Source organism: Gasterosteus aculeatus, chromosome 12, assembly GCF_964276395.1.
Source record: "Gasterosteus aculeatus chromosome 12, fGasAcu3.hap1.1, whole genome shotgun sequence".
NCBI lineage: Eukaryota > Metazoa > Chordata > Actinopteri > Perciformes > Gasterosteidae > Gasterosteus > Gasterosteus aculeatus.
This window is the reverse complement of record NC_135700.1, coordinates 314,871-331,913: the sequence shown is the minus strand read 5'-3', so window position 1 is coordinate 331,913 and position 17,043 is coordinate 314,871. Positions and strand designations below refer to the sequence as shown.

General features: G+C 49.9%; 1 protein-coding gene across 1 annotated transcript in view; it reads left to right on the top strand.

Annotated features, from left to right (window-relative positions):
- The window catches only part of tmc3 (transmembrane channel like 3), a 60,973-nt gene that overhangs the window by 15,950 nt on the left and 27,980 nt on the right, over window positions 1–17,043 (top strand). Inside the window, exons 8-14 of the mRNA XM_040198614.2 lie at window positions 102–249; window positions 442–485; window positions 1,841–1,988; window positions 3,344–3,453; window positions 3,538–3,616; window positions 8,103–8,366; window positions 10,862–10,990. Coding sequence (XP_040054548.2) covers window positions 102–249; window positions 442–485; window positions 1,841–1,988; window positions 3,344–3,453; window positions 3,538–3,616; window positions 8,103–8,366; window positions 10,862–10,990 — 922 coding nt within the window. The remainder of the gene's footprint in view (window positions 1–101; window positions 250–441; window positions 486–1,840; window positions 1,989–3,343; window positions 3,454–3,537; window positions 3,617–8,102; window positions 8,367–10,861; window positions 10,991–17,043) is intronic.

Here is a 17,043-nt window from a genome sequence, read left to right as displayed (position 1 = left end):
TATGTATGACTGACTGACCACTCGAATAGCACCAGCATCCTAAAATAGTGTTGATAATGTATTGTATGATTTGATAACTTGCTCTACATATACTCCTACAGAATGGCCAAGAACTCTCGTCTGAGCCTGGCCAGTGCCTCTGACGAGAACTTCACGTTCTGTTGGAGAGTTTTCTGTGCCTGGGATTACCTGATAGGAAACCCTGAGGCTGCCGAGAGCAAAGGAGCTGCCATTGTCAACAACATCCGGGTCAGTGGCACTCAGATTGCACATATCCAGTTACACGTACATATGCGCCAACAACACCCCTGTCCCCTTCTTGTACTTTTCATGCACACAACATTATGAATCTGAAAGTGTGACTTGCTGTGATTTTGCCTGCTACCAACAACAACAGCAGCAGGGATCATCAAAACTTATATGAAACGTTTCTCTGCTTAGGAGGCCATCGTTGAGGAGCAGGAAAAGAAGAAGGATACCAGTCTGTAGGTGTCTGCTATTTGTTTCTTGATTTTGCATGCTTCATCGTCTTCCTCTGGGTTTTTCTCTCTTGCAGTATGTGAGAACCCCCCTGATCTGAATCCTGGGCTCTTTTTAGGAAACTGAGATTGAATCACAAAAAGGAAATGGAGATACAGAAGATATATCTACCTCGGCTATCACATTAGATGTCATCCTCCACTCTGACATACAGTTTGTCATGACGAGGTGGCGGAAGCAGGACTCAAATGCAGATTTACACAAACAAAAATACTTTATTTGAAGTATCAAAATGCCTAGAGCAAAACACGGACCAGGGGCCTCATTTATAAAAGCTTGCGTATGATTTGCGCCAGAAGTGGCGTGCGGATGAAACGTAGGACGTGCGTACGCACAGAAATATTCAGACTTATAAAACCGTGCGCACGCACGTCTTACGCAGTTTTCCCTTAATAAATCACAATCAATTCTAAATGCAGCGCAGCTTTTGCGGCTTCATGTCACGCCCATAGTTTCCCATATATAGTCTGTGGAACGCCCACAAATTAATATTCATCGATTGCAAAATCATGACAAACACTGAGAGGAAAACGAAGAAACGTAACTTCACTCAGTGTGAAGTGGAAATGATCATTGGGGAGTTGTAAAGGAGAAGTCAAATGCTTTTTGGAGGGCACAGTATGGGCATCACTGATGCCAACAAGGCACTCGAGTGGCAAAAGGTTGCAGAGCAACGCTGCAGCCTCACGACCTCGGACCGTGGCCGAAATAAAGAAAAAATGGTCTGAAAGTGGATGCGAAAAAGCGTTTAGTGCCATGGTGTGTCTGCCCCGGGTGGGAAAGGGGATGAGAGACTGGCGGCAATGATCGGGGATCGGGGACAGGGTCGGGGCCAACACAGCCATCGGCGTCAGGCGGTCGAGGCACGTTTGGAAGCTGTGCCACATTATGTAGCACAGCACATGCAGCACGATGTTGCACACCTTTCAGGAGTAAACAACAACCTCCCTCCAGTGCAGTCGAGGCAGCGCCATCTGCCCTTAAACAGGCCGATGGTGCGCTGCACTACAGCACCAATCCTTCCATGTGCCACATCTTCTAAGAGCGCAAGATCAGCCATCAGCGTCATTACGCATTGTGACGGCATCATGGCATTTTAATACCGTCCATCTGATTGCATCTGACGTTTATTATAATGTTCTGATTGAAAGACATTGAGTAATATTGCACTGCTAATCTCTTTATAATATGCAACCACTCTGTGTAGTACATGCTATGTACTTCCACTTCAGAGAAAACATTGCACTAATATATTTACCTGATATGAAAATCTTAAAAACATATTTGTGTGTTTCCTCAGGGCAGTTCTCATCAGTCTGCGTATTTTAGCCAACATCCTGGTGCTGCTGTCTCTGGCTGGCAGCATCTACATCATCTACTTTGTGGTGGACCGTTCTCAGAAACTAGAGCAGGAGAAGCCGGAGCTGACACTTTGGGAGAAGAATGAGGTAGCAGAACAGACATCATTAGTTTGATTAGATTATTCAACATACAATACTGTTCCAAGAAATCAATGAAAGTGGAGAACCAGGACTGATTCAATTGATTTTATTTGGTATAGCCCCAAATCACAAATTACAGATTTTCCTCAAAGGGCTTTATAGTCTGTTCATGTGTGACATCCACCCTCCCGAAACCCTCACATCGGCACAGGAATAAAAAACGCCTTCAACGTGGAGAAAAAAGGAAAAAAGCTTGTATAGTATCTTTTGAAAGTAGTAAGCCAGGTATACAGCAGGACCACTGCAGGGACAACCACCATGAGACAGAACCACCATGAGACAGAACCACCATGAGACAGAACCACCATCAGATAGAACCACCATCAGACAGAACCACCATCAAATAGAACCACCATCAGACAGAACCACCATCAGATAGAACCACCATCAGACAGAACCACCATCAGATAGAACCAGCATCAGATAGAACCAGCATCAGACAGAACCAGCATCAGATAGAACCGCCATGAGACAGAACCACCATGAGACAGAACCAGCATCAGACAGAACCAGCACCAAATAGAACCACCATCAGACAGAACCACCATCAGATAGAACCAGCACCAAATAGAACCACCATCAGATTGAACCACCATGAGACAGAACAAGCATCAGATTGAACCACCATCAGACAGAACCAGCATCAGACAGAACCACAGTCCACAGTAACCTGAGGAGGGAAAAGCACAAAGACTTCAGGAAAGAAGCAACGTTGGTAAAGTTGGTTTATGACTACAGTAATAGTAATGTGATTAATATTAATAGCAGGACCAGTTTTTTTCCCGACAACATTGAGCGGGAAACCGCTCAGGATCCTGCTCAGCTGGGCAGACGCCTCACTCCCAGTAGTGCTCCCTCCCTCCTTCCTTGTTGATCTTTAGAAGTCGGAAGACCTCCTGCTGGGTGAACTCTCCAGCCCCCTTATAGGTGCTGCCATGCCGAGCGGAGCGAGCGAACTTCTCCATGTTGGCGAAGTAGTGTGAATATATTGTCATTTTGGCTTCCCCCGAAAGATAGTTGAGGAGCTGCCACTTTCCTTTTTCTGCTTTCTTGTAGGCAGCTAATCGTAAAAAGGGTAGTTTTACAAGTCATGTCTCTAAAAGCCATATAAATAGGAATTATTACTCCATTTGACCACCATTACGTTTCCTCTTGCGCACCACCTAAAGGCCGCTTGCACAGCCTAAGGGGTGCTCGCACCACACTTTGGGAATCCCTGCTGTAATGTATTATCAATTTTAAGTAGAAATCAGCATTTTAAAAAGGAGAAATAGAATACAGTCTCTTCTTTCTCTCGCCAGGTGAGTGTGGTGGTTTCTCTCATCACCATGATTGCTCCTTCTGCCTTTGAGCTGGTTTCTCAGCTTGAGATGTACCACCCACGAACCTCCCTGCGTTTCCAGCTGGCCAGGTACTCATTCTCTACATTACATCATAATTACAATCTGTACATCCCAGGTACAATAACATTGTTCATATCTATATGTTTTTACAGAGTACTTGTGTTATACCTCGGGAATCTCTACAGCCTCATTATTGCCCTGCTTGATAAGGTCAACAGTATGAGCTCTTCTGTGAGTATGTAAAATTATGAAAATTATGAGCATCTGTTTCTTCTCATTCCGTTAAAGTTGCAATGTGTTGCATGACCACACAGTCATTTTTTAATCTAATGGATTCATACAATCTACATAAACAGTCATCAGATATAAAAAGATAACTTGTAACTAACAGCAGAGCAAGAATACGCTAATAAGATTCAACCAAGCTGCTGAAACTGAGAGACCTTGAGAGTTTCCTTGGTTAGTAAATTAGTTGGGCTACAGGTTCGTGCCGGACATCATTGTTGTGGTCAAGTATGGTTCTTCAAATCTTTATTTAACTTCTTTTTATTGTTGGAATGCTTTGAAGCATTCCAACTTTCTTTACCAATGTCGGATTGGATTATTTTGGCCCGATTGAAGTGAGACGGGGGAGAAGCATGATTAAACGGTATGGAGTCTTGTTTACCTGTATGTCTAGCAGAGCCATTCATTTGGAGGTAGCCTACTCATTGGACACTGACTCGTGCATTCATGCTTTGAGAAGGTTTATTTGTAGGAGCGGTCCGGTTAAACACATTCGATCAGACAATGGCACAAACGTAGTCGGTGCTCAGGCCGAACTCAAGGCCCTGAGTTGCCTAAATAACAGGAAAATCCAAGGCGCTCTGCTTTCTGATGGTATCCAGTGGAGTTTCAAGCTCAACTCCACTCTCGGCCAGCAAACCCTCGACGATGAAATCTTACAAACAATCCTCAATAATCGCCACCTCTGTACTGTATCCTCGGATCCTTGTGATCTAGAGCCTCTGACTCACAAATCGCATTGTCTTGCTTAAAACACAACCCATTCTACCTCCTGGAACTTTTCCAAAATCTGACCTCTATGCAAGGCGTCGCTGGAAACAGGTCCAGTACATGGCGGACCTTTTCTGGCATAGATGGACGAAAGAATACCTTCTGCTGCTCCAAGAAAGGCAGAAATGGACCGATGTAAGAAAGAACTTTAGTAAAGGAGACCTCGTCCGGGTGGTCGATCCCACGGCCCCCCGAGGCTCATGGCCATTAGGCAGAGTGCTGAAAACCAAACCCGATGAAAGACGTCTGGTCCGTTCAGTGGAGCTCCAGACTAAGACTTCAGTCATTAAAAGGCCCATAACCAAGCTGTGCCGCCTTCTTGACACTGAAGAATAGATGTTTCATCTGAAGCCACAATGTAATGTATATACTTTACTTCTTATGAATATCTTGAATAACTCCTTTTTTACACAGCTCCTTATTTGGGTAATTGATTCTGTGGAGAACAATTAGGGGCTGGTGTGTAGTTTATGTCCATGTATTAAAATAACTTATTTTTGTTCTTTTTATTAGTGTTAAAAGCAAAGTGTGCCCCCTACAGGAGAGGCAGGCACTCCTATAAGTTGGTGCGAATGGCGCACAGTTGGTGGAGAAACGGGTTACGTCAGATGCCGTCTTAGACCTCGGCCTCAGCCGACAGTTGATGTGATTGGCATCATCAGGCATCCAAATCGTTGTAACTCATCTTTCTTTCATGTTTTTTTATTTTCAATAAATGACATTGCACCTGGTTTTCTGTTTGGAGGCAAAGCCGCGAGTCAGACAACTGGACCCGATCTCCCGGCGTGGTTAAAACGACAGGACGCATAAATAGGGGCCAAAGGAAACACCAAAGAGAGTTTTAGCCGCCACAAACTTCAACTTTCACATTTTTCTGCTTCGCCAATCTTTCAGCTACAGACACCATTTAAACTTTAAAATGTTGACAAAAATCTGAACTATTGTTTTAAAGCTTGTTGATATCTATTATAATTTTTTCGTAATAACTGATTATGTTTCATTAGTTTTTCGGTCCGAGTTTTACATTAGTGTGTATTGCATTTCTTAGAGTGAGTGCTGAAGATCTAGAGTGTGCAGCAGCGTCAGAATCTGGCTGGTGGGATTTAGTCAGTGGGGGACCCGGGCTCTGAGCCCGACTGCCGACAGGAAGAAACTGTTGGTGTGGCAGGAGGTCTTAGTCCTCATGAACCTCAGCCTCCTGCCAGATGGAAGGGGCACAAACAGTTTTTTTACGGGGTGAGAGGGGTCAACTACAATCTTTTTAGCTCACTTCAGGGTCCTAGAAGTGAACAAGTCCTAGAGAGACGGCAGATTGCAGCCGATCACTCTCTCTGCAGAGCGGATGACATGCTGCAGCCTGCCCTTGTCCTTGGCTGTGGCTGCAGCGTACCAGACGGTGATGGAGGAGCAGAGGATGGACTCGGCCATCCATCCTCTGCTCCTTATAGGAGCTGCCTCAGGAACGACAACCTCTGCTGAGCCTTCCTGGTGATGGAGCTGATGTTCAGTTCCCACTTGAGGTCCCGGGTGATGGTCGAGCCCAGAAATTGAAGGAACCCACAGCGGTCACGGGGGAGTCACACAGGGTGATGGGGGAAGGACTCCGTTCTTCCTGAAATCCACAACCATCTCCACTCTCTTCAAAGTGTTGAGCTCCAGGTTGTTCTGGCTGCACCACGAAACCAGATGGTCAGACTCTCACTCATCCCCACCAGAGATCATTCCAATGAGGGTGGTGTCATCCTCAAACTTCAGGAGCTTGACGGACTGGTGACTGGAGCCCAGAAATGGAAGGAATCCACAGTGGTCACCACATTACCAAATAGTCAGATTCCCACCTGTAGGCGGACTCATCCCCACCGCAAACCGCATCCGCAAACTTCAGGAGCTTGACGGACTGGTGACTGGAGGTGCAGCTGTTGGTGTACAGGGAGAAGAGCAGAGGGGAAAGAACGCAGCCTTGGGGGGAACCGGTGCTGATGCTCCGAGAGGCTGAGACATGTTTCCCCAGCTTCACGTGCTGCTTCCTGTCAGACAGGAAGTCTGTGATCCACTTGCAGGTGGAGTCGGGCACGTGCAGCTGGGAATGTTTGTCCTGCAGCAGAGATGCGATGATGGTGTTGAAGGCAGAGCTGAACACACAGGATCCTGGCGTAGGTTCCTGGGGAGTCCAGATGCTGGACGATGTAGTGGTGGGCCATGTTGACAGCATCGTCTGGTGGTTCTGTAGGCGAACTGCAGGGGGTCCAGGAGGGGGTCGGTGAGGGACTTCAGGTGGGTCAGGACTAGCCGTTCAAAAGACTTCATGACTACAGAGGTCAGGGCGACGGGCCTGTAGTCATTGAGTCCTGTGATCCTGGGCTTCTTGGGAACAGGGATGATGGTGGAGGCCTTGAAGCAGGCTGGTACGTGGCATGTCTCCAGGGAGGTGTTAAAGATATCAGTGAACACCAGAGACAGCTGGTCAGCACAATGCTTCACGGTGTGAGGGGAAACGGAGTCCGGGCCGGCTGCCTTACAGGGGTTTTGTCTTTTAATATGTCACAGTGTGGTTTTATTTCCTGTCTTATTGTGTAGTTTTCTGCTTCTTGTCTCCCTGGGTAACTTCACTTCCTGCCTTGTCCTGTCATCCCCTGTGATCGTCTGATTGTTTCCACCTGTGTCCAATCACCTGCACCTCCCTAGTGTATTTAAGCAGTGTATTTCTCTTGTTACTTGTCGCGTCATTGTCTATCTTCCTGGATGTTCCGAGTTCCTGCCTGTCTTTTTGCCCCCCTGTTCCTGTCTGTGTTTTTGCCCCTTGCCTTTTTACCTTTTGGACTATTGAAGTATAATTTTTGTGTTTCGCACTCTGCATTTGAGTCCTGCCTTCCCCGCATCCTTGACATAAAGAGCCTGTTAACGTCTCTTTCCAGAATAGAGAGGGTCATTGCTTGTGAGGGGGTGGGCGGTGATACAGAGGGCGTGAGCCCCTGAGGGGCTGGGGGAGGGAGGGATTGGGGGTCTGGGGCAGGTTGTTGGTAGGTTGGTTGGTCCAGACTGTCAGTAGCTGTCCTGAAAACATCCCAGTCTGTGCAGTCCAGACACGCCAAAAGATCCTCCAGCGCCTCACTGGTCCACTTCTTGAATTCCCTCACCACAGGTTTGCAGAGCTTTAGTTTCTGCCTGTATGCAGGAATCAGATGGACCATGACGTGGTCAGAGTGTCCCAGTGCAGCACAAGGGACTGCGTGATAAGCCCTGCTTACTGTGGTGTAACAGTGATCCAGCGTGTTCTCCTCTCTGGTGGGGCATTTATTAAACAGTTTGTACTGTTGTAGGAAGTTCATGGCTGAGATTTCCTATGTTTAAGTCCCCAAGGACAATAACCAAGGAGTCCGGGTTGGTCGGCGCCACGCGAGTCGGCGAGTGTCCGCTGTGCTCGCTGTGCCAGTAAAGTGTACAGCACCCTGTTTCGGTTTTACCCATTGAACCTCTCCTACGAGCAACATGGAGCGCATAGAGATTGTATTATTTATTTTTCACCTATTTTTGTAAATGAAGCCATTTGCTGAACTTAAACTTTCCCACCACTAAGTAGTTATCTCATAATTAGTTGCCCATATAAGTGTGACATAGCATGTGGCTGGTAATGTATTCCAACAATTTCTTTGTCTTCCAGGACCCAGTGAGTCCAGGGAACTGGTCTGACTCCAGCTCCTTCCTGGCCACAATCTCTCAGCCTGAGGTAGGCAGCCTTTCAACCCTGGTTTCTGAGATCTCAGTCTCTGAGCATCACAACAGCACCATAGCAACAATTGCCACACTGCTGGATGTTAGGAGCACCAGCCCAAGCAGTTCAGGGACCATCTCCAACCACACGGCTATGTTTGAGAAGAACACCCGCTCTCAGCAGGACCAATGCTGGGAGACGTACGTTGGACAGGTACCCTCTTCTGATTGCTCTACACCAGTGGTCCCCAACCACCAGGCTGCGAAGAAAAAAAAAACGATTTTATCTTGATGACCAAATTCTCTCCCGATTACATGCGCTTGACACCAGGGCTGTTGTACCTACCTCTGTACCTTTGGAATTTTGGACATAACGTTTACAAACCTCAAAGTACCCCGCCCCTTGTATTCTTCCGTTGGAAAAATCCAAAACACATTTGGTGTCATTTTAAAACACCAAAGACTACGTTTCATATTGTTGAACATATAAACGCCGTAGGGTGATAATTTTCATCTGCGCTGTCTGTCTGTGACCCTCCAATCAGCGCCTTGCGGTGGCTCCACTAATCAGGATGTAAACACACACACAGGTTGTGGAGCTGTCTGCCCGTTTGGAATGGATCCATTAGTTCTGTTGACTTTTGGAGCTTTCTCTTATGGCGCGTTTCCACCGAGCGGTACGGTACGGTGCGGGTCGGTACCCTTTTATTTGTGTCTCCACTGCCAAAAGTTGAGAATGGTACAAAAAATCAGAACCGTACCGTACCACTTTTTTGGTACCCTTCCGTTGGGGTACCTGGCATAGTTGTTTGGTACTAAAGGGTGGAGCTAAACTCACTGCAGAACGTTGATTGGTTGAAAGAGTGACGACCCGATACCGGGCGGTGGAAACGCGCCATAAATGGTTAAGGAGCAGGGGAAGCGTTGTCTCTTTCCATATTACACGGTTCAGCTGTAACACCCTGGGCCCGTTTTCAGAGGCCTTCACTTTTTTAAGGTCCCATAGAGGTCCTTTTTTTGTGTCCCCCTCCACCCCCTTGAGGCCTACACATACTTTTCTTTACTGTTTGCAAACACATTTATTCACTGTCATTGATTGTATATGACTTTAACTGATAACATAATATAGCCAGGACAGTTTTACTGAGTCGCACGGCGTTGCATTGCGTCATTGGTCTGTATGATCACAACATTCTTGGTTTACCCACATCCAATTTTACCACTACAGCACTGCTTGACACCCAAAGTCAACCAAACGCTTTTTTGGCCACCTCACGCCCCTCCCTCCCCCGTCGGCCAGTCTGTCCGTAACGTCAAAAGAATTAACTGGCTCAAGTTTAAAAATTAAAATGAATATATGAGATCCCTCACTGACCAGACCATTCCCTATTCTCCTATCCCTATTCTATAAATTTTGGGAGAAAGAAAATATGCAAGAAATCCATCACGGAAGGTTTAAGCATCCTTCCCCCAGGCCTAACATTACTTTGTGGCTGGATGTCATGTGTACAGTAATCAAATGATTTATATAAAAGGTGTTTAATTCATATTACAGATATTAATCTAACATGCTAATAGCTATTACCTAATAACACACAAACTACAATCATAACAGTAGTCATGATCACACATATTATAATTCTACCGCTCTTCTGCTTAAATACGTGTTTATCTGCCACACCTTCAAGACCGGTCCGCAAAGTATTTTCTAACATGAAACCAGTTGAAGGGAGGTCCAGAGAAAACTGGAAGTTGCACTAATCTAATAAAATGCGGTCAGTCTTACCAGCGTTCTAATGGGTGTCCTACGGCTTGCGTTGTTCCTTTCAGGGTCTCCATGGTCAAAAACGTTTTGTGTAATTGGCTGGCTATATTTTCATCAATCAGTTCCACACGGCGAGTCCCTGTCATTCCATGACAATCCATCTATACATTTTTGAGACATTTCAGTCTGGAGCAAAGTGGTGGATTGCCAGACATTTTAGAGATAGTATAGTATAGGAAGGCATTCGTTTGATGTACATACCATTGTTTCTTGCCGCGCGGATGATCCAGTCGAGGGGGCGCGGATGGTCGACAGGGGCCACAGTGATTTTCAAGCGGGCGCTGCTGCCTGGAGTAACGCCGTGGTCGAAAAGGTTTAACACAGGGCTTTCCACACTTTTCGGCTTGCAAGCTACTTTTCAAGTTTTTCTATTATTTTAAGGTAATCATTTCATAATATATATTACTTTCACATACTATTTATGTGTTTTTTTCTCTTAACTCCACTTGTTAGTCTTTTTAGTTTACTTGCGTATTTATTTGTATATTTATGGGGATATTTGTGTCGGTGCACTACGTGTATTTTTCACATATATCCATCCTATATTACCACCTAGCCTAATTCCAACACCCCTCACTTACCCAATAACCAGATTACACAAACAATGGACATGCATGTATTGAGGTTGAATGTTCTCGTCTGCACTTGTTTTGAACTCACTTTTCTACACAGAAGAATAGGCAAATGTTAGGCCATTGGTTCCAATTGATGTGCTTTACACTGATAAGAAAAATTTTCTTCTACTCATGCAAGTCCCAGCTGTGCAGATGGCCGAGGGGTAAACAAACATCAGAAAACAAAATAACTGAGCAGGTTTCAGCCTGGTTGGCTGGTGGGAAATGTATTAGCCTGCACGTGTTTATATGTACATGGTGTGTCTGCAGGAGATGCTGAAGCTGTCCATCATCGACATGATCTTTACGGTGGCCAGCATCCTACTCATTGACTTCATCAGGGGCTTGGTGGTCCGATACCTGAGTGACTGCTGCTGCTGGGATTTAGAGAGCAAGTTTGTAAGTTTGAGTTTTTGTCCCTTAATATTTTTATCATGGGCTCCAGAAATAAGATAAAACAATGAAATAATAAGTCAGCTCTAGAGGAGCCGCTTGTGAAAGGTATTCCTACAAACCAAAGTTCTGGGATATCTCCTTTGTCATCTCCTAGAGAGCTAACAAATGGGTTGAAGGCATTTCCTTCTGCATGAAATATTTACAAAAAACGCAACCTCTAAACCTTTGCTAAAAAATCCTCTTTTATAATATTTTCAATGGAGGCACCCTTAGTGGAAAAAAACTATATACTGTGCTTTTGAGATCATAAATGTGGGATGGCTAGATGGTTCATTTAACATTTAACTCAAGTAGGGCTGCAACAACGAATCAATGAAATTGAAAAAATTTGATTATTAAAAGTGTTGGCAATGAATTTCATTATCGATTTGTGTACGTCACTCAATGAGTTGCGGAGATTCTTGCAGAGCAAAAGTAAAATCGTCGAGCCGACGTAGAAGAAAGAGAGCCAGCAGCGGTGGCAGGACCAAAAATGACTGACTGTCAAGCTCGATGTGTGACACGTGAGAGCCGCAGCTTTGCTGCTGATGTTTACTTGTCATCCAGCTGAATCTGTTGTCTTGTATTTTGTGCTTTGTCCCATATCGGTTATTGTTGACCAATATTTTTGTGTGTTTAATGCTGTCATATACGGTGGTCAAGTGCACTTGCACACATACATTGACTTTTGGTTTGGGATATGAGGCGTTATCAGTTGGCTGAGATGATTTGTGGATGTGTAGCCAAAAACACCACCATCCTCTTATCCTCCTAATGTTTGGAAACTTGGCTTCACTTAGTGAAGCATAACATTCATACAGCTACATCAGTTCCATTTATGTTGTGTGACAGGGGACATGACACGAGCTGAAGTCCATTGTTATTTTTCTCCGTGGAGGTTGTGTAGTGATTTGCTGTATTTCTGTATAAGCCGAGGGGCCTCTTTCACTGTTGCTGGTGTGTGGAAATGAGCAAATAATTTGATGGAAATTTGTCTTGAGAATGAAGTCAACTTGGCTTTGAAGGCAATACAATAAGCTAAAGTAAAATAAGATAAAAATATACAGGCAGTAATTAACAATATAGACAGATAAGTTGTCACACTCACCTGCCAGCTCGATCTTCCACACCTGCCCCGCATCCACAATCAGTCACTCTCCTGCCTTCCACACCTGCTTCGCATTCACAATCAGCCCCGCTACATAAGCACTGCACACCCAGCCTGTCATTGCCAGATTGTTCTTCGCGTCATGCAAGTCTCTCCAGCACTCTACCTTGGACTGATCTCCCGGTTTCGACCCTGCCTGTTCCCGACCCGTTCGTCTGTCTCCGCCCCGGTGAGCACCTCAGCCTTCTGTCCCCGACCACGAGTGTCAGGGGATGCGGGTGGGAGGCAGGACTCAAACGCAGACTTGCGGGAAACAAAAACGACTTTAATAGTCAAAAGCCAAAAACACAGGAACCGGGAGGAAAAACAGCAGGCGGGAAACTACAGACATCCACAACAAGAGACAATGACGCGACAAGTGACACAAGAGACACACGGCTTAAATACACAAGGGAGGTGCAGGTGATTGGACACAGGTGGAAACTATTAGACGATCACAGGGGATGACGGGACAAGGCAGGAAGTGAAGTTACCCGGGGACACGAGTGGCAGAAAACTACAAAATACAACAGGAAGTGAACCACACCGTGACAGTACCCCCCCCTCAAGGGCCGACTTCCAGGCGGCTCACACTAGAGCGAAACAAGGGGTGGGGGGGAGGGAAACCCGAGACGTTGGTCGGACCACCCGGGAAACTCTGGCGGGCGGCCAGGCGACCGGGGAGCCTCTGGGGGTCGGCCTGGCGGATAGGCACACTGCCGGGGAGCCTCCGGTGGTCGGCCCGACGGACGGCCATTTGGCCGGCTCCGGAACGTCTCTGGAATTGCAGGCTCGGGGACACGGGAAACCTCCGGAGGGGTCGGCGGCGGCTCGAGGACACGGAACACGTCAGCAGTCGTCGGTGCCAGCTCGGGGACACGAAACACCTCCGTAGTCGGCGCCAGCTCGGGGACACGGAACACCTCCGTAGTCGGCGGCAGCTCGGGGACACGGAACTCCTTCGCGGTTGTCGGCGGCAGCTCGGGGACACGGAACACCTCTGCGGTTGTCGCCGTCGGCTCGGGGACACGGAACACCTCCGCCGTCGCCGTCGGCTCGGGGACACGGAACACCTCCGCCGTCGGCTGCTCAGCCCCCCCAATAACCAACCCCGTAGCACCCCCCTCAAGGGCCGGATCCCAGACGGCCCTCAAATCACCAACGGGAGGGTGGGAGAGGACCATGGGATGGGAGGGAGGGAGCCTGAGTCTCGGAGCGGGGAACGGGGGCGTCGGGGTCGTGAGTCTCGGAGCGGGGACTGGGGGCGTCGGGGTCATGAGTCTCGGAGCAGGGACTGGCCGAGTCGGGGGCATGGAACGTGGGGCCGGTACTGGTCGGGTCGGGGGCATGGATCGTGGGGCTGGCTCGGGGGTCGTGGACCTGGATCGGGGCGTCGGATCAGGGGTCATGGGCTTGGGTCGGGAGGCCGGGACGGGAATCTGCTGCGGCCCAGCGCGGGACATTTTGCGCTGCGACCGAGCGGGGTTGGGACGTCGCTGCGGCCCAGCGCTGGACATTGTGCGCTGCGACCGAGCGGGGTCGGGACGTCGCTGCGGCCCAGCGCTGGACATTGTGCGCTGCGGCCGAGCGTGGGGAGCATAGGTGGCCTGGAGTCGGACCGCAAGGTCCATTACCCGCTCCCAGTGAGAATCGCCGCCGGACGACCACGAAATGGCCTCCTCCTCTGGGGACCATGTGGTGGGCGGCGGATGGTGACCCAGATGCCTACTGAGGGCTCGAGATGGGGAGACGGAGTAGTACAGGTACCCAGCTGGAACCCCCGGGAGGACGGTTCCCCCATTACGAGCAGCCCGCTGGAGACTCCGTGGACCGCCCATTGCCAGACGGGTTCCCCTGAACTCGTCCAGGGGAAAAAACTCTGCTGAGTCCTTTCTTGGTCGCGTCATTCTGTCAGGGGATGCGGGTGGGAGGCAGGACTCAAACGCAGACTTGCGGGAAACAAAAAGGACTTTAATAGTCAAAAGCCAAAAACACAGGAACCGGGAGGAAAAACAGCGGGAAACTACAGACATCCACAACAAGAGACAATGACGCGACAAGTGACACAAGAGACACACGGCTTAAATACACAAGGGAGGTGCAGGTGATTGGACACAGGTGGAAACTATTAGACGATCACAGGGGATGACTGGACAAGGCAGGAAGTGAAGTTACCCGGGGACACGAGTGGCAGAAAACTACAAAATACAACAGGAAGTGAACCACACCGTGACAACGAGTCCTGCCTGAGCGCCTCGGGTTTCTGTTGCCTGCTCCTTGGACTGCCCGGCGCTTCTGCTCCTGTGCTCCGGATCCCCGACCGGCCCAGCGATCGCACCAGCTGTCTCCCGGCATCTCCTCCCCGATCCTGAGGACCGCACTCTGCTCTGCCTCTCATTGTGCCCGAACGCCTGCTGTGAGGCCGTGTTTAATAAAAGCGTTAACCAAACACTCCGTGCCGTTGTGCTGCATTTGGCTCCGCCACACCACCGTGTCAGTACAATCTGGCCACAAAATGGAGCCAGCACACACCGGTTCACCACAGCAGCGCTTGGAGAGAGTCGAGGGCGCCCTCGTGCAGCACGAGGCGCTCCTCACATCCACCCTGGCTGAGGTGCGCCAGGCGACAGCCGCCAGCCAACAGGCCAGCGCCGCTCAGGAGCAGACGTTAACCGCCCTGGTCGCCCAGATCCAGCAGCTCGCCCTAAGGATCTCCCAGACGGAATCACAGAGCCCTCCAGCTGCACCTCCCGCAGCTGTATCTCCGCCGACTCCCCCCGGCCCCCCCTTCGAACCCCGGATAGGAGCTCCAGAGCGCTACGGCGGAGACCCAGAGAGCTGCTCTCCCTTCCTGACTAACTGCTCCATCCTCTTCGCCCTGCAGCCCCACACCTTCGCCTCCGAGGAGGCCCGAGTGGCCTTCGCCATTAATCACCTCACTGGGAGGGCCCGTCTGTGGGGAACGGCGGAATGGGAACGTCAGACCCCCGTCTGCAGGTCATTCCAGTCCTTCGCCGCCGAGGTCCGAAAGGTTTTCGGTCCGCCAGCTCTAGGCCCAGATGCCGCCGGCGGTCTCCTGAACCTCCACCAGGGAGACCGTGCGGTGGCAGATTACGCCGTAGATTTTCGCACCCGAGCCCGCCAGAGCAGGTGGAACACCGAGGCTCAGTGCGACGCCTACCTGCGGGGCCTGGAGGACTATGTAAAGGACCAGCTGGTGTCCTTCGACCTACCCACCTCCCTGGATGAGCTCATAGAGCTAACACGGCGAGTTGACCGACGCATCCTTGCCCGGCATCCCTTCGATTTGGACCCCTGGTGGAGGACCCGGAACCCATGCAACTCAGCCGGACCACCCTGTCAACCGTGGAGCGCCAGCGCCGGCGCAGACTGAATCTGTGCATGTACTGTGGGGGAGAGGGACACTTTGTCTCCAAGTGCCCGGGAAAAGCCAAGGCTCACCAGTGACTGGGGACGCACCGGTGAGCCCTCCCTCCAAACTGTCCCCCATCAAGAGACCAATCTGCCACTGCCGCCTGCTGGTGCCAGGGGGTTCCCACACCCTGGCGGTGTTCATTGACTCGGGGGCCGACGTATCCATTATCAACAGCGAGTTAGCCCGGCAGGTGGAGATTGAGAGAGTGCCTCTGCCTCAGCCCGTGCCCGCCAATGCCCTGGATGGTCACGCCCTCGGAATGGTGACCCACCAGACTGTCCCTGTCCAGATGCTGCTCTCCGGGAACCACCATGAGTCGATTTCTTTTCACATCCTGGACTCAACTCGGATCCCGCTCCTCCTGGGGTTCCCCTGGCTTCGCCGTCATAACCCGCACATCGACTGAGCGACAGGGTCCATCCTGGGGTGGAGCACAGCCTGTGATCAAGTCTGCCTGAAACAAGCCCTCGTCCCCCAGCCCCCATCCTGCCCCACTTCAGCCTCGGACCTGGCGGGCGCTCCGGCTGAGTACCACGATTTCAAGGAGGTCTTCAGCAAGTCAAAGGCTACCTCCCTGCCTCCGCACCGGCCGTATGACTGAGCCATTGACCTCCTCCCTGGCACTAGCCCTCCCCGGGGCCGCCTCTACTCCATCTCGGCCCCAGAGAGAAAGGCAATGGAGGATTACATCAACGACTCTCTGTCCGCCGGCATCATCCGTCCCTCCTCGTCCCCGGCTGGGGCTGGGTTCTTTTTTGTCCAAAAGAAGGACAAGACGTTGAGACCCTGCATAGACTATCGGGGCCTCAATGATATCACGGTAAAGAACCGATACCCGCTCCCCCTCATCTCCTCAGCGTTTGAACTCCTGGAGGGGGCCACCGTTTTCACCAAACTGGACCTTCGAAACGCTTATCACCTGGTCCGCATCCGAGAAGGGGACGAGTGGAAGACGGCTTTCAATACGCCCACCGGCCACTACGAGTATCTGGTCATGCCCTTTGGCCTTACCAACCCCCCTGCCGTCTTCCAGTCCATGGTCAACAACGTCCTACGGGACATGCTTGACAAGTTTGTCTTTGTATACCTGGACGACATACTAGTGTTTTCCAGATCCATGGAGGACCACATCCACCACGTCCAGGCGGTCCTCCAAAGACTCTTGCAAAACTCGCTCTTCGTCAAGGCCGAGAAGTGCGAGTTCCATGCCCCGTCTGTGTCCTTCCTTGGGTACATTATCGGTCAGGGGGACATCCGCATGGATCCGGCTAAAGTATCCTCTGTCACCGCCTGGCCGTTGCCAGAGTCTCGAAAACAGCTACAACGGTTCCTGGGTTTCGCAAACTTCTATTGCCGCTTCATCCGAGGGTACAGCACGGTGGCAGCCCCTCTCACGGCTCTCACCTCCCCCAAGGTCCCTTTCCGATGGTCACC